The sequence below is a fragment of the Acomys minous genome (assembly GCF_964271855.1).
Source record: "Acomys minous genome assembly, chromosome: 17".
Taxonomy (NCBI): Eukaryota; Metazoa; Chordata; class Mammalia; order Rodentia; family Muridae; genus Acomys; species Acomys minous.
The window spans coordinates 36479796-36506126 of NC_140500.1; the positions used below are offsets into that span (position 1 = coordinate 36479796).

Genomic DNA, 26331 nt, shown 5'->3' on the forward strand with positions numbered 1-26331 from the left:
TGGGGGCATAAAGGAGAGGAGATGATGGGGGCATAAAGGAGAGGAGATGATGGGGACATAAAGGAGAGGAGATGAAGGGGGCATAAAGGAGAGGAGATGTTGGGGGCATAAAGGAGAGGAGATGATGGGGACATAAAGGAGAGGAGATCATGGGGGCATAAAGGAGAGGAGATGATGGGGGCATAAAGGAGAGGAGATGATGGGGGCATAAAGGAGAGGAGATAATGGGGGCATAAAGGAGAGGAGATGAAGGGGGCATAAAGGAGAGGAGAGGTTGGGGGCATAAAGGAGAGGAGATGATGGGGGCATAAAGGAGAGGAGATGTTGGGGGCATAAAGGAGAGGAGATCATGGGGGCATAAAGGAGAGGAGATGAAGGGGGCATAAAGGAGAGGAGATGTTGGGGGCATAAAGGAGAGGAGGTGATGGGGACATAAAGGAGAGGAGATGATGGGGACATAAAGGAGAGGAGATCATGGGGGCCTAAAGGAGAGGAGATGATGGGGGCCTAAAGGAGAGGAGATGATGGGGGCATAAAGGAGAGGAGATGATGGGGGCATAAAGGAGAGGAGGTGATGGGGACATAAAGGAGAGGAGATGATGGGGACATAAAGGAGAGGAGATGATGGGGACATAAAGGAGAGGAGATGATGGGGACATAAAGGAGAGGAGATGATGGGGACATAAAGGAGAGGAGATGATGGGGACATAAAGGAGAGGAGATGATGGGGACATAAAGGAGAGGAGATGATGGGGACATAAAGGAGAGGAGATGATGGGGACATAAAGGAGAGGAGATGATGGGGACATAAAGGAGAGGAGATGATGGGGACATAAAGGAGAGGAGATGATGGGGACATAAAGGAGAGGAGATGATGGGGACATAAAGGAGAGGAGGTGATGGGGACATAAAGGAGAGGAGATGATGGGGACATAAAGGAGAGGAGATGATGGGGACATAAAGGAGAGGAGATGATGGGGACATAAAGGAGAGGAGATGATGGGGACATAAAGGAGAGGAGATCATGGGGGCATAAAGGAGAGGAGATGATGGGGGCATAAAGGAGAGGAGATGATGGGGACATAAAGGAGAGGAGATCATGGGGGCATAAAGGAGAGGAGGTGATGGGGACATAAAGGAGAGGAGGTGATGGGGACATAAAGGAGAGGAGATGATGGGGACATAAAGGAGAGGAGATCATGGGGGCATAAAGGAGAGGAGGTGATGGGGACATAAAGGAGAGGAGGTGATGGGGACATAAAGGAGAGGAGATGATGGGGACATAAAGGAGAGGAGATGATGGGGACATAAAGGAGAGGAGATCATGGGGGCATAAAGGAGAGGAGATGATGGGGGCATAAAGGAGAGGAGGTGATGGGGACATAAAGGAGAGGAGATGATGGGGGCATAAAGGAGAGGAGATGATGGGGGCATAAAGGAGAGGAGATGATGGGGGCATAAAGGAGAGGAGATGATGGGGGCATAAAGGAGAGGAGGTGATGGGGACATAAAGGAGAGGAGATGATGGGGACATAAAGGAGAGGAGGTGATGGGGACATAAAGGAGAGGAGATGATGTGGGCATAAAGGAGAGGAGATGATGGGGGCATAAAGGAGAGGAGGTGATGGGGACATAAAGGAGAGGAGATGATGGGGACATAAAGGAGAGGAGGTGATGGGGACATAAAGGAGAGGAGATGATGGGGACATAAAGGAGAGGAGATGATGGGGACATAAAGGAGAGGAGATGATGGGGACATAAAGGAGAGGAGATGATGGGGACATAAAGGAGAGGAGATGATGGGGACATAAAGGAGAGGAGATGATGGGGACATAAAGTAGAGGAGATGATGGGGGCATAAAGGAGAGGAGATGATGGGGGCATAAAGGAGAGGAGATGATGGGGACATAAAGGAGAGGAGATGATGGGGGTATAAAGGAGAGGAGATGATGGGGGCATAAAGGAGAGGAGGTGATGGGGACATAAAGGAGAGGAGATGATGGGGGCATAAAGGAGAGGAGATGATGGGGACATAAAGGAGAGGAGATGAATGGGACATAAAGGAGAGGAGGTGATGGGGGACATAAAGGAGAGGAGATGATGGGGACATAAAGGAGAGGAGATGATGGGGGGTATAAAGGAGAGGAGATGATGGGGACATAAAGGAGAGGAGATGATGGGGGGTATAAAGGAGAGGAGATGATGGGGACATAAAGGAGAGGAGATGATGGGGGGTATAAAGGAGAGGAGGTGATGGGGGACATAAAGGAGAGGAGATGATGGGGACATAAAGGAGAGGAGATGATGGGGGCATAAAGGAGAGGAGATGATGGGGACATAAAGGAGAGGAGATGATGGGGGCATAAAGGAGAGGAGATGATGGGGGGCATAAAGGAGAGGAGGTGATGGGGACATAAAGGAGAGGAGATGAAGGGGGCATAAAGGAGAGGAGATGATGGGGACATAAAGGAGAGGAGATGATGGGGGCATAAAGGAGAGGAGATGATGGGGGGCATAAAGGAGAGGAGATGATGGGGGCATAAAGGAGAGGAGGTGATGGGGACATAAAGGAGAGGAGATGATGGGGACATAAAGGAGAGGAGATGATGGGGGCATAAAGGAGAGGAGATGATGGGGGCATAAAGGAGAGGAGATGATGGGGACATAAAGGAGAGGAGATGATGGGGACATAAAGGAGAGGAGATGATGGGGGCATAAAGGAGAGGAGATGATGGGGGGCATAAAGGAGAGGAGATGATGGGGGGCATAAAGGAGAGGAGATGAAGGGGGCATAAAGGCGAGGAGGTGAAGGGGACATAAAGGAGAGGAGATGATGGGGACATAAAGGCGAGGAGATGACGGGGGCATAAAGGAGAGGAGATGAAGGGGTCATAAAGGAGAGGAGATGATGGGGGCATAAAGGAGAGGAGATGATGGGGGCATAAAGGAGAGGAGATGATGGGGACATAAAGGAGAGGAGATGATGGGGACATAAAGGAGAGGAGATGATGGGGGGCATAAAGGAGAGGAGATGATGGGGGCATAAAGGAGAGGAGGTGATGGGGACATAAAGGAGAGGAGATGATGGGGGCATAAAGGAGAGGAGATGATGGGGACATAAAGGAGAGGAGATGATGGGGGCATAAAGGAGAGGAGATGATGGGGACATAAAGGAGAGGAGATGAAGGGGGCATAAAGGAGAGGAGATGATGGAGGCATAAAGGAGAGGAGATCATGGGGGCATAAAGGAGAGGAGATGATGGGGACATAAAGGAGAGGAGATGAAGGGGGCATAAAGGAGAGGAGATGATGGAGGCATAAAGGAGAGGAGATCATGGGGGCATAAAGGAGAGGAGATGAAGGGGGCATAAAGGAGAGGAGATGAAGGGGGCATAAAGGAGAGGAGATGATGGGGGCATAAAGGAGAGGAGATGAAGGGGGCATAAAGGAGAGGAGATCATGGGGGCATAAAGGAGAGGAGATGAAGGGGGCATAAAGGAGAGGAGATGAAGGGGGCATAAAGGAGAGGAGATGATGGGGACATAAAGGAGAGGAGATGAAGGGGGCATAAAGGAGAGGAGATGTTGGGGGCATAAAGGAGAGGAGATGAAGGGGACATAAAGGAGAGGAGATCATGGGGGCATAAAGGAGAGGAGATGATGGGGGCATAAAGGAGAGGAGATGAAGGGGGCATAAAGGAGAGGAGATGAAGGGGGCATAAAGGAGAGGAGATGTTGGGGGCATAAAGGAGAGGAGATGATGGGGACATAAAGGAGAGGAGATGAAGGGGGCATAAAGGAGAGGAGATCATGGGGGCATAAAGGAGAGGAGATGATGGGGGACATAAAGGAGAGGAGATCATGGGGGCATAAAGGAGAGGAGATGAAGGGGGCATAAAGGAGAGGAGATCATGGGGGCATAAAGGAGAGGAGATGAAGGGGGCATAAAGGAGAGGAGATGATGGGGACATAAAGGAGAGGAGATGATGGGGACATAAAGGAGAGGAGATCATGGGGGCATAAAGGAGAGGAGATGAAGGGGGCATAAAGGAGAGGAGATCATGGGGGCATAAAGGAGAGGAGATGAAGGGGACATAAAGGAGAGGAGATGATGGGGACATAAAGGAGAGGAGATGATGGGGACATAAAGGAGAGGAGATCATGGGGGCATAAAGGAGAGGAGATGAAGGGGGCATAAAGGAGAGGAGATGTTGGGGGCATAAAGGAGAGGAGATCATGGGGACATAAAGGAGAGGAGATCATGGGGGCATAAAGGAGAGGAGATCATGGGGGCATAAAGGAGAGGAGATGAAGGGGGCATAAAGGAGAGGAGATGTTGGGGGCATAAAGGAGAGGAGATGATGGGGACATAAAGGAGAGGAGATGAAGGGGGCATAAAGGAGAGGAGATGAAGGGGGCATAAAGGAGAGGAGATGTTGGGGGCATAAAGGAGAGGAGATGATGGGGACATAAAGGAGAGGAGGTGATGGGGACATAAAGGAGAGGAGATGAAGGGGGCATAAAGGAGAGGAGATGATGGGGACATAAAGGAGAGGAGATGAAGGGGGCATAAAGGAGAGGAGATGTTGGGGGCATAAAGGAGAGGAGATGAAGGGGGCATAAAGGAGAGGAGATGATGGGGACATAAAGGAGAGGAGATCATGGGGGCATAAAGGAGAGGAGATCATGGGGGCATAAAGGAGAGGAGATGAAGGGGGCATAAAGGAGAGGAGATGTTGGGGGCATAAAGGAGAGGAGATGATGGGGACATAAAGGAGAGGAGGTGATGGGGACATAAAGGAGAGGAGATGAAGGGGGCATAAAGGAGAGGAGATGTTGGGGGCATAAAGGAGAGGAGATGAAGGGGGCATAAAGGAGAGGAGATGAAGGGGGCATAAAGGAGAGGAGATGAAGGGGGCATAAAGGAGAGGAGATGATGGGGACATAAAGGAGAGGAGATCATGGGGGCATAAAGGAGAGGAGATCATGGGGGCATAAAGGAGAGGAGATGAAGGGGGCATAAAGGAGAGGAGATCATGGGGGCATAAAGGAGAGGAGATCATGGGGGCATAAAGGAGAGGAGATCATGGGGGCATAAAGGAGAGGAGATGATGGGGGCATAAAGGAGAGGAGATGAAGGGGGAATAAAGGAGAGGAGATGATGGGGGCATAAAGGAGAGGAGATGAAGGGGACATAAAGGAGAGGAGATGATGGGGACATAAAGGAGAGGAGATGATGGGGGACATAAAGGAGAGGAGATGATGGGGACATAAAGGAGAGGAGATGAATGGGGACATAAAGGAGAGGAGATGAAGGGGGCATAAAGGAGAGGAGATGATGGGGACATAAAGGAGAGGAGATGATGGGGGACATAAAGGAGAGGAGATGTTGGGGACATAAAGGAGAGGAGATGATGGGGGCGTAAAGGAGAGGAGATGAATGGGGCGAGGGGGTAAAGGGGGAAGACATAAAGAAGAAGGGAGGGCAGTGGAAACTCAGTGACCTCCATGTTTAATGGAGCTTGTATGGGACAGAACAGAGATCCACTCTGTCTTGCCCTAAAGCCTCCAGAATCCTCTTCCTCCCTGGGTTCCACATTTCCATGCTGATTCACGGACGTTTTGCTGGCAGTTCAAATGCACTGCAACTAATACCACGTTCATCATTTTTGTCCCTGACATATGATGCGGGAGGAAGAAGGAATTGAGCTATGGCTAAGGAAAAGACATGCCTTATGAAAGAAAAGTATGGGAGGCTATGAGACCACCGCGGGAGTGTGCATTAGCAACAAATGGTTCAGAAATCTATCAGCCACTTCTTCAAAATTTGACTTTAATTTCCAGATACATATGGGATAGCCTATGCCTTAGGGGGACACACAGAGTATTTGTTATTTGAAGATTTACTTCTCTAGCAATTCCTGCTTACCAGTTAGTTAAATGTGGTCCACAGAAGGAACTGGTAGCAGCCAAGGTGAGAAGCCATAATAAAAGTACCATTTAAAGCTGTGTGTGTATGTGTGTGTGTGTGTGTGTGTGTGTGTGTGTGTGTGTGTGTGTGTGTGTGTGCACGCACACCCGTGAGTGCACACCCACATGCACATGGTGCACATGTTCAACAGCACAGGTGTGCAAATCAAAAGACAGCTCTCAGGAGCTGGTTCTCTATTGCTACCTTGTAGATACAGTGATTGAAATCATGTCACTAGGCCTATAAGCAAGTGCCTCAACCTGCTCAGCCAGCCCACAGTACACATGTTATGTTTTCAACACTGTTTCATTAACTCGAGGGGCATTACCACAGCGTCTGTTACTTTATACTACGAGAGAAGCAGGTCTGGCCTCACTAGCCATTGTGATGTCTTGGTTGGCACCTAGTGTCTAAGAACGAACAGGCTGCTAATGGGCTATACTCCTCAAGCATGTATCATCACTCGCATGTATCCTTGGGTTCTCCATCTGTAGAATTACTCAAGGACTAAAAGTGTATGAAAAATGATCAAGTTTATATGGAATTCTTCCCCATTTTCCCCTATCTTAGCCTCTGAACAATAAGGTGGACACACAGCAGCTGCATGGCAGGGCTTGCTGTAAGTCTTGGTTTAAAGTGTGTGGGAGCGCGTGGATAGGTTCTGTGCTATTACTATACCTCTTAGCATCCAGGACTTAAGCATCCCTGAGTTTTAGGTTTTAGTATGAGAGGGCATGAAAGGTCCCAGCGCCAATCCCTGTAGATACTATGGTCAACTGCACTTCTGCTTCTGCTTCCAAAGGTCCCCGGCAGAGCGGCCATGCATTCTGACTTTGAAGAAAGGCTCATTTGCAGCTCACTGCACACTGCCTGGACCTGGACCACACAGTCCCACATGATCTCACCTGCAGAGTGGTACTCTGGTCTGAGAAGGGAGAGCTGAAGAAGGTGGTAACGATGCTCATCACGATTTCAGTGACATACTTCTCCAGAATCGAGTCTGCGTGCTTCCTGTCACTTGTGTTGTTACAGGCCTGGAAAACAGGTGGACGCTGGAAACGTGGCATGCAAACCTACTCCACAAGTATCAAGAAACCCATCACCTCCCCACCAATTGCAGGACAAAAGTAATGATCTGTAGGCCAGTGGTTATCCCAGAAAAAGTTCATTAGAGTAAATTAATTAATTAGTTAATTAATTCTGCATTGTGAAAAAAGAGAAGACAACTCAGCTTGGGTAGCATGATGTAACACAGAAGAATACAATTGGTAAGAAACTGCCATGCCATTCATCCAACTTCTTGCCTATACCCAGCAAGTTTGAAACCTTAAAGAGCAGCAAGTGGGACTGATAGTATTTAATTTCCCTTAGAGGTAAACTGCCCCCAGATACGTTATCTGTCCACTCTCTGTCATCCATATGAGAAGTCAGATGCACCAGGAGGTCATATGCTCTTATTTCAACTAAAATTGTACTGAATTACAGTTATGAATAGGAGGACATAGTGTGAAATAGATGACAGACAGACGCATCCTATTTTCATGCCCATGGGTAACACACAGATACAGATACACACACACACACACACACACACACACAGAGGCCTTACCCTGCAGATATCCACGAGGAAATTCTCAAACAATTTCCACATGTGATTGCTTGTGTAAATCTCCTTCATTTCCACCTCAGTATCCACATAGCAGTGATTCAGGAAGTTAATGTAAGCGATTTTAACCTGAAAACAGAGAGCAGTTTGGTGAAAATCCAGCGAGGTCCATGAGGAAGCCACGAGCTCCAGGCTCCTCACACTGAGACATGGTGCCCGTGTCATTCCATTTTCCCTGCTGGCTTTTGTTCCCCTGGCTTTTTGATTCTCCAAATCCACGATTATAAAATTCAAAAGCCTAAAGCATAAAGCTTTAGGGAGAGAATGGTTTTTTGGTCTCAAGGTAAGATCTGATGAAAAAAACTCTGACCAAATGAGAGGCTCACGTGCGACTGCATTGTTTCTGTTTGCAAGAAGGCTCCATTAAGAATTACACGGCTCAGGCTGGGAGAAGTCTGCAGTGAGTGAGCCAGGAAGACATGGCCTATGCCATCAATGTAAGTGTCCACAGAGCACCTTTTATAATGGACAACAGGTGGAAACAGCACAGAACAGCATCAGTGACATTCACTGAAGAAACAAAATGTGGTATAGGGCATAAGACCTGTTACCAATATAATAATAAAGTACCAATGCTTGCAAAACCTGCACACGCTGCAAAAAAATCCAGAACAAGGCATGCATGTGCAATTCCATTTATATTGAATGACCACAAGGCAGAGAAAAATTGGTGACTATCTAGGCTCAGGGGAACCAGAAAGAAATAGAGTTAGTCTGGGGTTTCTTTTGGGGTGAAAAGATGATGGTGGTGACAACACAACTCTGTGACTTCATCTAATTATCTGTACAGTTTAAATGAGAGAATTGTGCGGTATGGAAATAGAAAGTTAACTGAGAACTAGGAGATATCACGTCACTGTGAGCCAACAGAAACAAACAGGACCTGATAATATCAAGTGTTGACAGACTGTGGTGCTCTGGGCGGGAGGGGGTGGGGGGGTTGGTGGGTGGGGATGTCAAGGGCAGCAAGTCTTCTAGAATAAATGAGACAAGATGACTTGTAGAAATGTGTCCCCTACAGTCCAGCACTAGGAAATGAAAACAACCTAAAGGTCCTTAAACTGATGGGTGCATTATAAAAACATATGTGCACAGTGGAATTCTAGTCAGCTTTGTAAAGAAATGAAAGTGTGAAATTTTCAGGTAAATGGATGGAATTAATAAATATTATATTGTAAGATACTGCAGCACCATGTTTTCTCTTGTTTGTGAGGCCCAGGTCTTTAGATGTGAGTATATATAGCTTGGAGTAACTGCGGACACTAGGAAAGTTAAAGTGTCCATGGTGAGAGCAGGGGACAGGAACACTAGAGTGGGATATAGCAGGACATAGTTACTATGCAAAGACAAATGGGAAAATGGGTGAGGATTTACTTCTTTGCTTGAGAGAGTTTTACGGTGTATCTCTGCATGGCCTGGTGCTACTATGTAACCCAGGCTAGCCTCAAATTCATGGCACTCCTCCTGCCCCAGCCACCTCAATGCTGGGATAACTGGCATATGCTACTATACCTGGCTTTGCAGGTACTCTTTGAAGGAAGTGAAATTATGGGCCATTTTTATTTTTTTACACCTGTTTGTTTCTTACACCTATTTATTTCACCTGTAACTCCACAATTTTGTACAATGGTCACCCATTATTTCTGTACTAAGAGTTTTCGCTTGAAAAAATTAACTTACAGGTGAAGCTATCACAACCCAATGCTAGCCTCGCTTCTGGGCAGTTCATTCAGGGCATACTCTCTTTGAGCTTGATTTGTTCCACAGCCCTGAGGCATTTGTCCCACTGTTTGCGACAAGCAGAGACACACTTGTCGTGCTACTTTTCACACAAAATCAATATCCAGAAAAACACTGCCCCGGTGATGTGAAATCTTTTTGCAACATGAGCTGAAGGGTCTCAAACCCAAGGGGTTCCTAGGCCAGCTGCCATGTCCTGACCCAGCCACTGCCCCACATGCAGCAGAGAGACTGGGAGAAGGGCGCTCTTAGTGCCAAGATGCTCACCTCTGGGATGCAGTCTTCATGAGTGACCACACGGACGATGTCATCAAGCGGGAGCAAGGAGTTGCACTTGATCTCTGTGTACACATTCTTGCCCTCTGTGCACACGGCCAAGAGCTCCACCAGATGGATGTGGTACATAAGGGGGCTGTTCTCATCCATGCGATCGCGCTCAGACCGCATCATCTGGATCAGGGTCTGGAAGGAGGCTCTGTCGTTGTAGAACACAAGGACATCCTCTCCAGAATTGACAAGCTACACAGAGAAAAGTGAGCATTGGTGTTGCAAGCTTGCAGGAGTGAGGTGGCCTTACAAAATTCTACATGTACCTCCTCAAGCACACTGTGTCTGTATCTAGACTGACCAACCAAAATTTCTTAACCGCATCATGTGTATCCAAGAATACAGGAGTAACCATGGTGACCCTAACAAATCTGCTGGGGAAGACCAGTCTGCACACCAGAACATTAAAACAAAAGCACAGACTGCTAGCCTGCACTGCCAGGATACTGTTTTTGTATCCTTCAATATCTTAAATATTTGCACCTTTTGGTATATTTTAGAAGGCATCTTGATACATGACTTCCATTCATTGTCTAATCTCTTTGATCATAAAGTATCCACATCTAACTAAGATGCTTTCCTTTTAGCACTCATCAAAAAGTCGAGTCATTTTAGCTGGGTGTAGTGGTACATCCCTGTAATGCCAGCACTTGGGAGGCTGAGGTAGGAAGATATGAGTTTAAGGCCATCCCTGACCGCATGCTGAGTTTCAGACCAGTGTGAACTGTGAGACCCTGCCACAGGACAGAAGAAAGCAAAACAGGACAAAAGAAAAGCCAAGGCATTTCTGTTCATAATTTGTCTCCTAAGATGTGGCCGCTAATAAGTCTATTTTAACATAAATCAATTTTAACACTACATGAAGTACCAAAGGTATTTAAAAGGCTAGCACAGAAGTCAAAATAAACTTGGACAATACTATTTACTCACTGTCAGTGTAGTTGCAGGATTTTTTTTTGGGGGGGGGAGGTGGGACGTAGGGGAGTACTAGGGGTTACACCTAGGACCTTATGCATGCTGTTCAAGTGCTCTACCACTGAGTTGCATTCCCTAGTTGTCTATTTGCTTATTAACAACCAACTTTCATGAGTTCCAATCAAGGGTCTGGATCCCAAGACAAATACTTTTGCTAGGTTACTTATCCTCTTCATGCCTCAGTTTCTTTCTAAGTAAAAATGGGACAAAACGTGAGCTCGGACTCAAGAGTTTTGTTGTATAGAATAAATAATCAAATACAAGTTTCTCAGACAATATGCAGACCACTGTACACGCCAAGGAAACGTTAGTCATTCCCACTGTTGTCATTACCTCATTTAGTCTGCACAGTGAGTGACAGCACTCACTACACAGAAAGGCTCAGAGGTCTTGAGATGTCAAGACACGAGAGCCAACACATGCAAGCCAGTAAGCAAGGCAGCTGGCATTTGTACCCTAGGCTGAGCCAGCTCTCCTGTCCCTTGAGCTATAGATGTAGACGCCACAGTGAATCCAAGCATGGGGTGAGTTTACTCAAGTTCCATAGAAGCCACCGTCATGTCTGCAGAGTGCCCTTCCTAACCAGAGACTATAGTCATCGCCCAAAGCCGACTTCTGCAAAGACTCAAATGAGGCTTTTGCCTCCACCCTGCAGGCCAGGTGCTCCTTGTGAAATGTTACGTCGAAACTGTTCAAGCTAAGTAAGTGAACAGTAAAATGGAAAGTCTCAATTCCTAAAGAGGAAGTTGTTTTAGCTCACTGGTCTTATCCACATTTGGGCCTCCACATAGATGCTGGCCTGTCATTTATCTTTCTTTTCTCTGGCTAAAGAGTTCAACCAAATTGCCTTACAAGAAGTAGATTTACTGCTATAAAGAATGAAGGGATGGGATAACAATTGAGATGTAATATGAATAAATTAATAAAAAAGATTCATTTTTAAAGAAAGGAAAAAAAATAGAGTTTCATTCTATTGTGCAGTATAAGAAACACATTGGTGAGACCATCACTCCTGAAATTTCTCCATCACAATAAAATATATGCCTGGCTTAAAAAAAAAAAAAGAATCAGATCAGACTCTTGCCTAAACCACAAATGTGAGAAACTACACATATGTAGAAGTGCACCCTCCCTTTCTATACATCTCCTCAAGAGGGTGCCAGAGCACACAGATAAGGCTAACTTAAGTTTCTACAGAACACCAGATGGAGGTTGATGCAAATACGTGGTTGTCACCTCAGCCATGACCATGTCTTGGCACTTTTTAATGAATTTCCCTTCTGCCTTGACAATTGTCTGGAGAAACTTGATATACTGGACATTTCGACCGTGGGTCTCTATGCAGTGAACGAAGTGCTGGACCACTCTCTCGTTGATCTCACTGCACAGCTGGAAGTTGTTCATGAAGATGTGCTGCATGGTCACTGCCTCCAGGATCTGGCACAAGACAAGGACCAAGCACAAGGATATGGTCAGAAAGAGGCCGGAGGGGGCTGCTGAAACCTAGAGGGACTCCTGCATTTGAGTGGCCTTCTCGTTCTTGCTCCACACTGCCCCAGCTGTTAGCACACTTCTCGTTTTTATAAGATACCACCAAACAGCTTTTCACAAGGTGTTCTGTGTATTTTACAGTACACCTTACAGTTTAGTACAGCTGTGCTATATTTATGTGTACAAATGTTTTGTCTGCATGCATGTATGTACCCCGTGTATACCGGGTGCATGCAGAAGTCAGAAGAGGGTGTCAGGTCCTCTGGAACTGGAGTTCTGAGTGGTTGTGAGGCATCATGTGAGTGCTAAGAACTGGACCCTCGTCCTCTGCAAGAGTAATGCGTGCTCTTAACTACTGAGCCATCGCTCCTGCCCACTAAGCTATGCTATATCCCTGTAACACAGTCTTTTATTTTAGTTAAGTCTTTTTTTTTTTAAGATTTATTTATTATTATGTATACAGTGCTCTGCCTGCACGCCAGAAGAGGGCATCAGATCACATTAGATGGTTGTTGTGAGCCACCATGTGGTTGCTGGGAATTGAACTCAGGACCTTTGGAAGAGCAGTCAGTGCTCTTAACCTCTGAGCCACCTCTCCAGCCTCATATTTTAGTTAAGTCTTATGTGCCAATTTGCATTTGTCTGATAACTCATCATGGTGTGAAGACCTTGTCTCATCAACTGAATGTGTTCATCAAGTTTGGACCATTATTTTCTTTTAAAGGCTATTTTTCATTTTCCTGACTTCTATTTTTTTAAAAAAACTGTTATAAAGAACACATGTAATGCAAATGTCTTCTCCTCTCTCTCTGTGGCCTGCTCTTGGCTGCTCTTGATGACAGCATCTTGGACATGGAAGCTGATTTTAACAAGGTTCCATTAACTGATATTTTCCTTTATATTGTTGTCCTTTGCACACTAATGTGACTTGCCAAAGTCATGAAGACATCCCATGCTATGTTCCAGGAAGTTTGTTTTGCACATTTTATCCAGAGATACTCATAGGTACTGAGCTTTCTGCTTGGTGTAAGGTAGGTGCTTCCACCTTCTAACCTTTGCCCCACCCCCTTAACATGACAGCGAGCATACATGACTCTAGTATCCACCAATCAAGAGCTCTAATGGCTCTACTATGTGTCCTTGTGCAGACAAAGACATCTTTTGCAGTGCTATGTACAAAACCATAAACTAGACAATGACTAATTATTCAGTAATAAGAACTGAACTTTTTTTTTTACTTACAGCCACTTTATGAAATGGCATTGAGCCATCAAAGACAGTAAGAAAATACACTTATCTCTGATTTACAAAAGGCATCAGAGATGTATTAAATGGGGGGAAAAGTGCAGTATGTAAGATAATGCATGAGTGTGAAGACATCTTAAGCAAAAGGTGTTATATTTATTTAATATACCTAGAAATATGCACTTAGAAAACAATATAAAAGTATTTACTGTGGACATATTACATATTTAGCCAAGTACTAAAACATATCCCTCTTGTATTGCTAATTGTGGCATAGTGCTGGGTGCTATTAGGAAAAGATAGAAATGTACCTCCTTTGCCCTTCCTACTTTCCTCGTTTGTACCCATGGCAACCTAGGCTCACAATATGGAGTATTTATGCCCTGACAGCTGGTCACAATGTTCTCCTTTGGAATGACTGATGCATTCTAACACATCCCAGAACACAAACCATCAAAGGACAGCTGCCTCCCCACATCCTCCCAGCACAGGTTTGCCCAGACGCTTCCTATCTCACCCCTGGGTTGAGAAACAGGTTTATGTGTTTGTGCAGCAAAGCTTGATTCTGCTGGTTGCCTGCGCAGAAGTTCTGCAAGAATTCATGAGCCAGTCTCATTATCTCCTGCATCTTGGTGTCTTCAGCCTGTATGGGAGGAGAGATAGGAAGAGCACTTATTGTTAGGCTTCCGCTCCATGCTAATACCCTCTACCAAGGGACCCAGGGGTGTGTGCCCACCGCACTGTAGGTAGAGTGAGGTGCTTGCCTGAGCCACTGAGAAGCAGCCAGTAAGAAACAGATTCATGCCTTATGAATGAAAATGAATACTTTCCCCCGGGCCACTAGAATAAAGGCCACAGAATCACTGCTAACAGAAGGATTCCACTGTCTACCTTTGGCTGGAATTTCCAAATCCTTACTTTTGAGAATGGGTGTTAACAGTGGAGCAGGGCCCATTTCACCCCTGCTGATAAATGCTCAGTTCATCTTTTTAAAGTTCTACACCTATTGTCAAGCATGTCAACTTCCAGCACCATGCACCAGGGAAGAGAAGAAGCACCGTTAGACTATAAATCAGTACAATTGCACCCAATCTACTGTCTTCTCTATAACACCAGTCATAGCTATAAACTAAGATTTAGCTTTTTCTTTTGCAAAATGTTGGCATAATGTTCTTGTGGACTGTGTACAGTTTACCCTTGGTCATTCAAATGCTAATTTCTCTACCCCACTATCTGATTGCCATACAGACATTGCATTGTGATGTTTATTCTAAGTATCTCCTGTCTCAAGTTTGTGTAAACATGTCACCATTTGTTCTCTGTATTGCCAATAAAAGCCAACTAGCCAATGCTGAGCAATAACAGAGAATAGGATGGGGCATTCTTGGGAGTGAGGGGCGGAAAAAGAGAAGGAAGGAGAAGAAGGAGTCATGGGAAGACCAGGAGATATCAGGAGAAATGAACTGGGCCTAGGAAATGATTTAAAAGCAAGTATAATGTAGAAAATCTGAATGGGAGGAACTATACTAGCTCAGATTTGGGATGGTGTAATTATTGCACAGCATTGTGCTATAGGCTAATTAAATAGATCCTAGTCTCTCTGTGTGGTTATTTGGGTATAAAGCTGGTTAAAGAGTAACCACTAATTTTATTAAAATTATTATTAATATTAAGTATTAATAATCATTCAACATGGGACAGTATCTGCCCTGGGCAGTCCATGTAGTTGGTCATGTGACTTTCATAATTCTGATTTCATATTAAAATTCTTCATGTTAGTAAAGAGTTAAGTATTGTTATAGAGTCTATTGTCATCCTGCCTAGATCTCAATCAAAAATATTTAAGGCAGTAAAAGTAGAATGAGACTCTGAAGTAGAAGTCACCATTCACATCCTACCGCATCCTACAAAACATCTCTTGTCCATCACTTCCTCCTGGAGGCAGAAGACCAGCAGTAAGGAATGAAGACCTTTGTCAGCACTGCTCTGCTCTCACACAGACCTGGACTTCTTAGCTGTGTGACCTGGAACAAGTTACTTTGTACTCTGTGTCTCTATTTCATCATCTGGACATGGTGATTTAAAAGGTGCACTCTTTGTATAGCTGGTCTAGTTGTTATGAGTGGGAAGTGAGAAAATCCACATGCCATGCTCAGGCAGTCATTGCTCAGTACAAATCAGCTATTGGTTCTGGTTTGAACTGCGGTCACCAAACTTAAAGAGGAAGGCAGAAAATTTTTTAGGTTTAGTGAGTCAAGGAGCTAAACTCAAAACACTGCAGGTACTTATGTAACTACCCAGAAACACAACAGCTATTCTGAGCTGACATGCTGGGCAAGAACAGGCAGAGAGTTGGAACTTGCCTATATTTATAGCTTGTCAACTCTGTCCCAGAAAATAACTCTGGGAGGAGACAGGACATACCCATCAGGAACAAGTAACATAGCATTGTGAGCAACCAGCTATGGTAATTAAACAAGGCCAGAAGAAGAACAACACGTCTTTGTAGGAGGGATTGGGTACTATGACTACCTCAAATTTGTGGGCAATAGTTCTAGATGTAAGAAATCAGAGCACTCAGGACAGATGGATACTGTTGCTTGAGAGTGGCAACCTTAAAAGTCTTGCACGCTTCCACTTTTACTAGAAATAGGAACCTGCTTGGCTCAGGACAGTAAAGAGCTTTTCAGGTTGGAAGGGCCTTTCCATGAGGTGGGAAGGCTTGGAAGATACTGTGTTACAAGATGTCATCTGGTGAGATTCTCTATTGTTCTCAGAAACTGGGATATTTGTGTCTATCCCACAGTAAGTGAGCACACACTCACACACACACACACACAGGGAGGGGGTGGAGAGAGAGAGAAAGTGGTGGGGGGAACAGACAGACAACGGAGAAAGACAGAGACAGAGTGCTGCCTTAGAGGCACCAACTCCAGATCAATCCGGTTGTATATACTTTAACACTGCTCTCTGAATGGCTATCATTAAAACCAAGGATCAAGCTGTGGCTCTCAAATCAGCCCCCGATACTCCATACTGGAACAGTGTGGATGACATGCATACCTGCATTAACTCCAAGTTATCTACAAGTCTGACCTCCCAGAAGGATTCATCTTGTGCTTTCCTAGTGACTGAGAAAGGCACAGCTCACCTCATTTATAACTTCCCCACGTTGGAGAAGGCAGCTTCTATTTAAGGCACTATCTGGAATGCAAAGTAGCAGTCCCAGACTCCACAGGGGAGCAGAGCTGGCCCTATCCACAGCTGGGCCACCCTTAGCCTTCCTGGCCACAGTGTCCTTACTCAAAGCAGGGGTGAGGGCACTGTTGTCTCAGCAGCATGTTCACAGGACAATGGGAGCTAAGGAGCATGAGGGGCTCAGCAAGGTGCTGGCAGCCTACAATGCCTGAGCAGCAGCCTTTCTTCAAGAGATGCTTCACCAATGGGTCTGCCTCTGTGATTGTTACGGAATGCTCAGCACTCTAAGAGTCCTGTCAAAACTTCCCTCGGCCTCAGTCCCCCAGTATGTCAAGTGATAAACCAGAAAGCCTCACTGCTGTTGCCATGTGTGAATAGATGATTTCCCAAGAGTCATGTCTGCCACCATAGAAGCTGAGTAGTGATCTTCCTGCCTGTGATGATTGGTTTTTGTCAATGAAATCCAGACATGTCTGAAGTGAGAGAACTTCAGCTGAGGAAGTGCCTCTACCAGACTGGCTGGTAGGCAAGTCTGTGGGGTGCATTTTCTTGATAAATAACTGATGTGGTAGAGCAGAGCCCACTGCAGGTAGTACCATCGTTCTGCAGGTGGTCCTGGGTTGTATTAACAAGCAAGCCAGGCAAACCTTGGGGAACAAGGCAGTAAGCAACATTCCTTCATAGTCTTGCATCAGTTTCTGCCTTGACTCTCCTAAGTGGTCGGCTGTGACCTGAGGGTTGTAAGATGAAAATAAACCCTTTCCTCCCCAAGATGCTTTTGTTCATGGTGTTTATCACAGCAATAGAAACCAAACTAGGACAGTAGCCTTCTAAAAATACAATCTGCTGGAGGCAAACAACCAAAAAGCAATGGGGGAGGGGATGCTTGGTCCAAATACATGCTTAGATGATAGGACACTGCCAAAGCCTGGAGGAATCAAGTCCCATGGTCCACATGCCTTCAATAGCTTGTAGAGATCACTCTGTTCCTCTTGTTGCAGACAAAGCTTAACAGCACCAGCTAACACACACACACACCACACACACACACACACACACACACACACGTCACCTCTGGTGCAGACCAAGCTGTCCCCATCTAGCAAGAGGGAAGTGTTTGGGGCGGGGAGAGATCCAGCCCACGCTGGAGAGCTGCAGCCTTCCTCACCTTCTCATAGGGGATCTGCAGCAGCTCCAGCACCACGGCATGCGCACCCATGTTCCTTAGCAGCCTCTGCTGCTGCTTCCTGCTCTTCCTCACTGAGGCGCTCTCTTGCACACAGAGCTTGCTGAGTCGGATCAAAATCTGAGAGAAGGAAATATACCTCAGAAAAACAGGAATGGCAGTGTGGGGAGAGGCCTGAAGAGGAGGGGGTCACAGTACAGTCGTAATTCAGGACAGGGCATTCCTCTAGTATGTAGTATCCACACTGACTGCACAAAATCCAATCTTTGTGAGAAAAGTGCATCTTGTGGAGTAAGTGGCACATCTAGGTTAAAACAACCAGTGACGTGGGGCTATGGGTCACTTAAATGATCTGGCCAGAAACAGCTGCCAAGACTTTAGAAGGCCTCTGCCGGGGTAATAAGCACAAAGCTTCCAACCCCAAATTACTATATGCACAGATTTCTAAAACCAAGCATGGATAAAACCCCTGTATGAATGAATCTTTGATCTGCTTCAAAACCTGAGAATTGTGTAGTTCCTGTTTGTTTTTTTTTAGTTGCCTACAAAAGGGGAGGGACTGAGAACAGCTGGGTTTCGAACTCAGACCTGCAGCTACAACCCAAGTGTTCAACCTGAGGGTGCTACTTTCTCCCTGGACAAACTGTACACAAAGAAAAAGAGCTTGAGTAGTTGTGCCTTCGACTTGCTGATGGCTGACTAGAGCTCGCTGAAGAAAGCCCAGGACACAGGTCGGTATGGGGCAGCTCACCTCCTTCACCACTCTGTAGTTGTAGCTGCTGGTGCTTTCGTGCTTCTGTGGCTTGTTACTTCCCTCCTAGGGACCAAAAAACACACATGTGGGAGGGGAACATCACCCTTTAAGAAATCACACACATTTTGCATTGTCTTTTGACAGTCAGGCTGCCCAGGACATATCTATTCTTCGCCCTTTGGAAGAAGATGTCGTGGTCACAGGAGGCCAGTTCCTACTGAGTCTCTGAGAGAAATCTAGTGCTACCTCACCCAACCAAGTTTCTTCCACATGGTCCGGCCTTCCCCAGAAGGATATCTAAACTTTGATTTTGTAGCTAGTTTTCTAGGAAAATGGTTGATACCCTGGCTACTCAGCAAGCATCTCTTGATAGCAACCATCCTATCGCCTTGTTTTCAGAAGCAGGAAAGCCACTTGGTAAAGCAAACTTGGGCTTTGCCCACCTCAGTTTTCTTATGTTCGTTTTCAGCAGACACACTGTCCATGGGCTCATCGGGGCCCTGGCCTTTGTACACCCAGAGCTCGGACTTCTCCACAATGGAGCGCAGCTGGTCCAAGTCTTGCTTGATCTGTTTGTAGTTGTCCACATCTTGGCTGGTAACCAGCAGTTGAACCTTAATAGACATAATCCATTAGTTACACAAACCTTAAAACATACATGCACACCCACACAAAGACACACGGAACCTCAATAGTTTCACTGCACACGACACACAACAGTTCTTTTGATACACAACGGCCATGATGGCCCACAGGAAGTACCTGTTTGAAGGCCTGAAGAACTTCCTGCCTCTGGCTGAAGTGCCGAAAGAGGAGCTGCAGGGCTCCAGACACCAGCGGTGGGTAGTCGTGCATTGTCAAGTGGAGCAGGACCCTGAGGAAGGTCCTGCCACCGTGATCATCCAAGTCTAGTGGCGTGTTCTCCTCACTACAGGAACACAGGGGAGCAGAAAGAGAGACCAAGTGAACCACAGGCCCAGGATCATGCATGTGAGTCCTGACAGGGCTGAACTGGAGTTCAAACACTGCTCCATGCAACAGGTCCTCACTTTCCATCAGCTTCTTTTACAAGCCAGTAATCTTCGACCTTCAGCTACACTGCGAGAAGAAGACAATTAAGACGTTATAACGTCTTAAGCCAACGTCCTTACCTTCCTAAGCTAACAGGACTGAGATTATCAGATTCAGGGCACCTAACTTACAGCGTTCTTCCATTGGGCTTCCTCTGTGCTCTGAAATCTACAACGGATGTACTTGTTCCAAGCTTTCTGTTTAAAGTGCTGTAGCTCAGCACTTACTAAATCATCCGCAGTGAAAAACCAGCTTTGAAAACGTCTAGTCTGCAGCTCTTAGGAACCATGAACTATATAGTGAGTCTGTTCATCATACACTTTGATGATGGGCAGTCAAGCAATGACTCTGTTCTACATGGGTGTTGTCACCAGCTGGTTTGGTGCTGTGAGTCCTGCTTTGAAGTATTCAATGACCCACTAAAACTCAGTGTGCTCCAAGTGAGGATGAACCAACATATTTATCAGAGATTGCTTCAATATCTATGATAAACTTAGTGTTCTTTACATAATGAAAATCAAGAAACACACACTGGATTGAATGGCAAATTCCTTCATAACTGGGCACCACTGGCCAATTGCTATGTTAGCATCTATGTTGTGTCTACAACTGAATGAGTGACCAACAGTGGGACCTTCACAGTTGCAGGCTAACAAGAGTACAGTGAGAACTGATGGGGGAATATTATAATCACATCACATGTCTAAATCGCCATGGTAGTTTCACTGTTGTTCAAGATGAGGTAAATGGCTGGACAGCTGAGTTGGTGCATGATACAAAGTGTCATTATTGAGAACTCAAACTATTGCAAACAGGTGTGCCTCAAATTCCACGGTTTTTATATGAAGCACTGATGTAGACTGCTCACAGTCACAGGTCCTAGTAAACGGGGCCTCTGTACATCCCTCTGTAGTGCTCTTTACTACTAACCCTGGCCTTGGCCAGCAAAACATTAGAAAGCACAGTGGAAACAGACATGTAATCAGCACTTGCTTACTGTTGGCTTGTCTTCCTGGAGCATTTGCTTCTAGGCATCAACCACTGCTCCACAAAGAAGCACAAATTAACCACATAGAACAAGGCTGAAAACTCAGCTTTAACATTCTCCTTTGAAGGAACCAGAAATATGAGAAAAACAGGCAGGGTGTGTCACTCCCAGTTACTATACCACTGGAGTTGCATGGCAGGTCCAGCAGTGACCAGACTGCTCAACAGCACCTTCAACAGCAAGAACTGTGGGAAATACTTGCTGTTTAAACATTTAAGACTTTCACAGATGCACTTTACTAAGCAATAAATAGTCAAACCAAGTATGCTAGTTATAATCACTGTGCACACAACATATTTATTCTTGTAGATATGTGAGTTTATATAGTACTAATGGTTTATGGTTTTTGATTTTTGGTTTTCTTTAGTTTTTCAACAAGGTTTCTCTGTGTAGCCTTAGCTGTCCTGGAATTGCTTTATAGATCAGGCTGGCCTTGAACTCACAGTTATCTGCCTGCCTCTGTTTCCCTGAGTGCTGGGATTAAAGGAGTACATGACCATACCTGGCTAAGGCCTGTGATGTTAAGAGGGGTTCACATTAGGAATAATTAAAGGATACATTGTGGGGCTTTCTTTTTTGTTTATTTATTCTTGCTGCTGTTGTTGTGTAGCTTGGTTATCAGGGGACAAAGTCAATGACACTAGTAACCTTTCTCTGATTTGAACGCCCTATCCCTACTCTTTTGACCCACACCAGTTAAAAATAACCATGGGAATAGGATACCTTCTTAAATTATTCCTATCCTGGGCAGGAAACACATACACACACACACACACACACACACACACACACACACACACACACACACCACTCACACACACATTTTGCACCACCTAAGTTCTGTGACTCAGTTGCTCCAAGCAGAGCAGTAAAAAAAACTTGAACGTGATGGCTAAATAGTGGTGTGCTCAAGGAAAAGTCCTGTGAAAACTACAGAAGGTTCTAGCCACAAAACAGATAATGAAAGCACACTTTCCTTCCTCCAAAGATGCCTTCTGCTTGCTCCTCAATGTGTTCAAAGTCAAGAGCTCCTGAAAGATGAGAGAATAGGTTAGATACAACAGAAACGGAAAACCTGATTCTAGGGGACTCCTACTAGCGTGCTTCAAGAGTGATGCCCACATGCCACCCTCAAAGCTTCCAGAATCATGACCCACAGAGCTATGCAGCAGGCTAGCCCAGATGATCCTGACAACTGCCATTTTTTTCTTGCTAAAGTAGAATGATGGCTCCACAAAAAAAAAAAAAAAAAAAAAAAAAAAAAAAAAAAAAAAAAAAAAAAAAAATCTTAGGATGTCTGAATCACATCGACCACTGTCTTTCCCTTAGCCTTCTCCATTATCTTATGGCTGGGAACTTCAAACACAGAACAAAAGCTGCTGATGGACAATCAAATTCCTAGGTGAGTATTTTTGGCACTGTGCTTGTTTTGGGTTGCTTTAGAGGTAACTATAACTATAACGTATAGTTATAGGTAAGACTAGCTTTATAGGCAACTAAAACTATAAACATCAGCAATCTTCATTCCCTAAAGGCCTACCCGCAAGAAGCAATGTTTTGTTTGTTTTTCCCATTATGCTCTTGACTGGAGAGCCCTTAAAATATGGCAGTCCTCAAGAGCATCACTTTTCACCCTTTTTCTGGATACTGTTTTGAGCCCAAAGCAGCATCACTCCCAGGTCCCACTCTATGACTGAAATCCCATGCTGGCATCACTAACCTGGTACATTACTTGGCCCTTCCTGGCTGCTGTTTCCAGAAGATGTTTCCGATGACTGGGAATTGCTTTCATCAAACTCCCTCTTAAATATACACAGGAGGCAGGAGATCCTATAATCCAATCTCACATTCAAAATAAACTAAAGATTCAAGCAGAAATGGAAACACTTTGGTTACATTAACATACCGTCTTTAACACTTTGCCAAGCCACTGCACTCTGGCACGGCCTGGTATCAGCTGTATCAATTACCTTAAGCACTCAGTCAAATATTTGGCTTGGGTTTAACAATAACAAACTTCTAAGGGACACATACAGTCTGCCCATGACACCTTGGTTTCCAGTGTAGACTTTGGCATCCTGAAGGTGAATTAAACACCCAGAATACTACACCATTCATGCCTCCATCTTTTTATAGGACAGGACTATATTTCAGCAAAGACTGAAAGCCAACTCTGGGCCTAACCTAAGATAAGGTTAGCTGCTTTGGATTGAGAAGAACTTACAGAAATTTTGCTTTTACTGCCGAGAGTTAGCTCCATTTATATTTGCAACATAGCTTTGATTGTCTCATCTGATTTAGGCGTAGCCCCTGGGCTCTCATTGGGTCCCTATCTCTCTACCAAAGGATTATTGCTAGAACCCAGAAGAAAAGTTAGCCAGCTGCATCATTTAAGCTTCATACTGACATCTCTCCTTTTTCTCTCTCCTAGCTTCTGCTTAGCCCTCTGGGTGACCTTACCCAATTTCAGGCTGTCACAGATCCCAGATGGAGACAGATGTTTGACCTGTCTCCAGCTCTTAGTCCATGTTCCCAAGTGACTGTTGCACATCCTGTTTGGTATCTTTCCAGAACCTCAAATTCAATATTATGCAAAACCCAACTATAATCATTACTTCTAGGTGTCAATGTGGATAGATTTAAGGGGCACCCAGATGGCTGGCAGGAGACTGGGAAGATACACAAAAAAGGAGGGAAGATGGGAAAACAGCAATTATTAGTGAGGATGGAAGGTTTCCTTTCATTTTAATATTTTTTCAGTTGTAGGAATATAGTAATTGGCATGGCAGATGGAAACAATCACATTAGGGATAGAACAGATGAATAATTCTAAGAGCAAGCCAAGTCCTTGTACATGGAGGGGAAAAAGTCTAGTGTTGCTCTTAGTTTGAGACTCTTGGCCTCATTACACCTCTGAACTCTAACAGCTTGTGCTGCTCTCTTTCTGTTCTATGTACATAATATTTAACCCCCAAAGATGCTCCTTAGTAGACAGACTCACATTAGCTATGTTAGGATAAGAGCAGACAAAGATAGGTACCACGGATCAACTGTGGCTTAATTGGTTTCATCAAAAAGGGGGGAAGGCAATGTGCATTGATTGATTCAACCTGATTATCCACCTCCCATTCCCTCTTGAAAACACCTGTTCCCAAACCTGTCTCCACTTCAGACTCTTTGTATTTGCTAAATCCTAGGGATGCCCATCGCCAGCTCTCACCGCATCTGTGTCTGATCAAGCCACTTTTTGACAGAGGTCTTCTCTCACAATCCATAAAAACCCATTATGCGGAGCTGGAGAGATGGCTCAGCGGTTAAGAGCACTGACTACTCTTCCAAAGGTCATGAGTTCAATTCCCAGCAACCACATGGTGGCTCACAACCATCTATAATGCTAATGCATACTGTATACATAATAAATAAATCTTTTTTAAAAAACCCATTATGCTTGCCCCCTGTCCTCCAAATCAGCTGACCCTTCTTCTTTAAAAAGTAATTGTGTGTGTGTGTGTGTGTGTGTGTGTGTGTGTGTGTGTGTGTGTGTTGCCTGTATGCTTGTCTGTACCATTTGCATTCCTGGTGCTCATGAAGAAAGCCATCCAGTTCCCTGGAACTAGAGCCATAGATGGTTGTGAGCCAGTATATGGGTGCTGGGAATGGAACCCAGGTCTTTCGGGAAAGTACCCGAATGGGGTACCCTTAAGTCATTCTCCAGCTCCCAGTTGACTCATCTTTATGGTTTAACAACTAACTAAGCATCGGTTTTTAGATGATGTGTGCCTATGCTCCCTGTGAAAACAAAGTTCTTTAGGATCAGAACTTGAATAGATTTTGTTCATTGCTGGCTCCCAAGTGCTAAAAGGGAGTTGGCGTGGAGCTGGTATCAACTAACATTCATGGGTGAGTAGGTGGGTAGATGGAAAGGGCAGAAAATTGAAGAGGAGGAGGAGGAGGAAGAAGAACAAGAGAAAAAAGAGGAAGGTTTTGCAATGTTAATAGAATCTGAACAAAGCACAGTGAGCAAATTCTAAGCCAAGGCTTAGGCAGAGAAAGAGAGACCAGCTGTGCTGTAAAGCTAAGATAACTGAAGGAAGTTATGGAATCACAGAATAGTCAAAGGCATGATGGGGTGGTGGGGAAGAGATGACTCAAAGGTTAAGATCACTGGCTGCTCTTCCAGGAGTCCTGAGTTCAAGTCCCAGCAACCAGATGGTGGCTCACAACCATCTGTAATGAGATCTGGTGCCCTCTTCTGAAGTGGAGGCACAGAACATTGTATACATAACAAATACATACATACATACATACATACATACATACATATATACATACATACATACATAAATACATAAATGTAAATGAATAAATAAATCTTTTTTAAAAAAAGCAAAAAACAAAAACCCAAAGCCATAATGGGAACGGCAGGAAATGACAAAAAATTCAAAGGAGTCAATTCCGAGATGATTCACAAGGATGAGGTAAAATTCATGCTTTTTTTCCCCACAGAAAGCTGTGGGCCCCTATTAGAGGAGGCATTAAATAGAGCTCTCAGGAGGACTATCTTGTTCCCTGCACCATACCTGGAGTATCTCAATGATCTTCAATTTGGTGTCCATAACCATGATGTCTTCCTTCTCTGGCTCTGCCTGCTTCACATTTCCTTCAGGGGCAGCAGCCATGGGAGTCATGGGCAAAAAGCCTCCTCCCCGAAGCACCACCTGGGTCATGAGCTCCCCAACTCCATGGATAGATCGCATCACGTTACTGCCTAGAAAGGGCCAAGGCAGACCATTGTCACAACATCCTCAGAGAGAGCCTGAAGCATCTGATTAGGGGTATGGGCTTATTGAGGCAAACTATTAACACATCCCTGTTCTGATACATGCTCTCAACCGCAGGAACCCAAAAGGGTTACTATGAGTCACAAATTTAAGACGTCTGAGATTGTCAGAACAACATGGTTTCTGCATCTCCAATGGCATTTTTGTTCATTAATTGCGTCACCGAAATTGACTTAGCACCAGTGACATGTGCTTGCTACTGTGCATGGAACAGGAATATAAGTTAGCAGGCCACAAACACTGCTGCTTCTAACAAAGCTTGACTATATTACATCACCACCACATTTCCTCACATATAAAGAGTTCTGTGACAGAATTCAATGATATACTGTATGCAAAATGACATCACAGAGGACTTGTCAAATAGGGAGAATCAATTCCAAATGTTTTTTCCATCCTACCTACCTAAGCACATAACATGTAGCGGTGACTCAATGCCTATTCTTACTCCAAATGCAGAAAGAAATAAACATATCAACATGGATTTTCATATTTACAAAGTGAAAATAATACCAAGATACAAGCTTATTTCATCAGACAGGAGTATCATCATTAAGTGTCTCAGAAGCATCGAGAACAGATGGCAAGACACAGTTATTAAAGGGTTAAACACTCAGTGCACAAGGTAACTTTCAAGTTATTCAACAGGACACAAGGAAAGACTCAGGACAGATGTGAGGGAGGAGTAAATTGCTGAGAATGACCAATAGTGATGGATGATGGGTCAGCGGAACTCTTCCAGATTTTATTTCTCAGGGTATGTATGGTGAGAACAGAAAAAGAACAGAACAGGATGGCCCATGGGGAGACACAGCATGA

The 26331-nt window shown here is 45.0% G+C and overlaps 1 protein-coding gene across 15 annotated transcripts in view; it reads right to left on the minus strand.

Annotated features, from left to right (window-relative positions):
* The window catches only part of ITPR1 (inositol 1,4,5-trisphosphate receptor type 1), a 357780-nt gene that overhangs the window by 158557 nt on the left and 172892 nt on the right, over positions 1-26331 (minus strand). For 14 of the 15 annotated variants that reach the window (XM_084765480.1, XM_084765471.1, XM_084765479.1 and 11 more), the window contains 12 exons: positions 25252-25439; positions 22392-22530; positions 21648-21702; positions 19315-19480; positions 18996-19166; positions 18550-18615; positions 17781-17918; positions 13932-14057; positions 11915-12115; positions 9644-9895; positions 7580-7705; positions 6876-7004 (listed from right to left, as the gene is read on the minus strand). In XM_084765480.1, coding sequence (XP_084621606.1) covers positions 6876-7004; positions 7580-7705; positions 9644-9895; positions 11915-12115; positions 13932-14057; positions 17781-17918; positions 18550-18615; positions 18996-19166; positions 19315-19480; positions 21648-21702; positions 22392-22530; positions 25252-25439 — 1757 coding nt within the window. Of the gene's footprint in view, positions 1-6875; positions 7005-7579; positions 7706-9643; positions 9896-11914; positions 12116-13931; positions 14058-17780; positions 17919-18549; positions 18616-18995; positions 19167-19314; positions 19481-21643; positions 21703-22391; positions 22531-25251; positions 25440-26331 lie in introns of all 15 variants that reach the window. The other variant, XM_084765467.1, reaches the window with a different exon arrangement.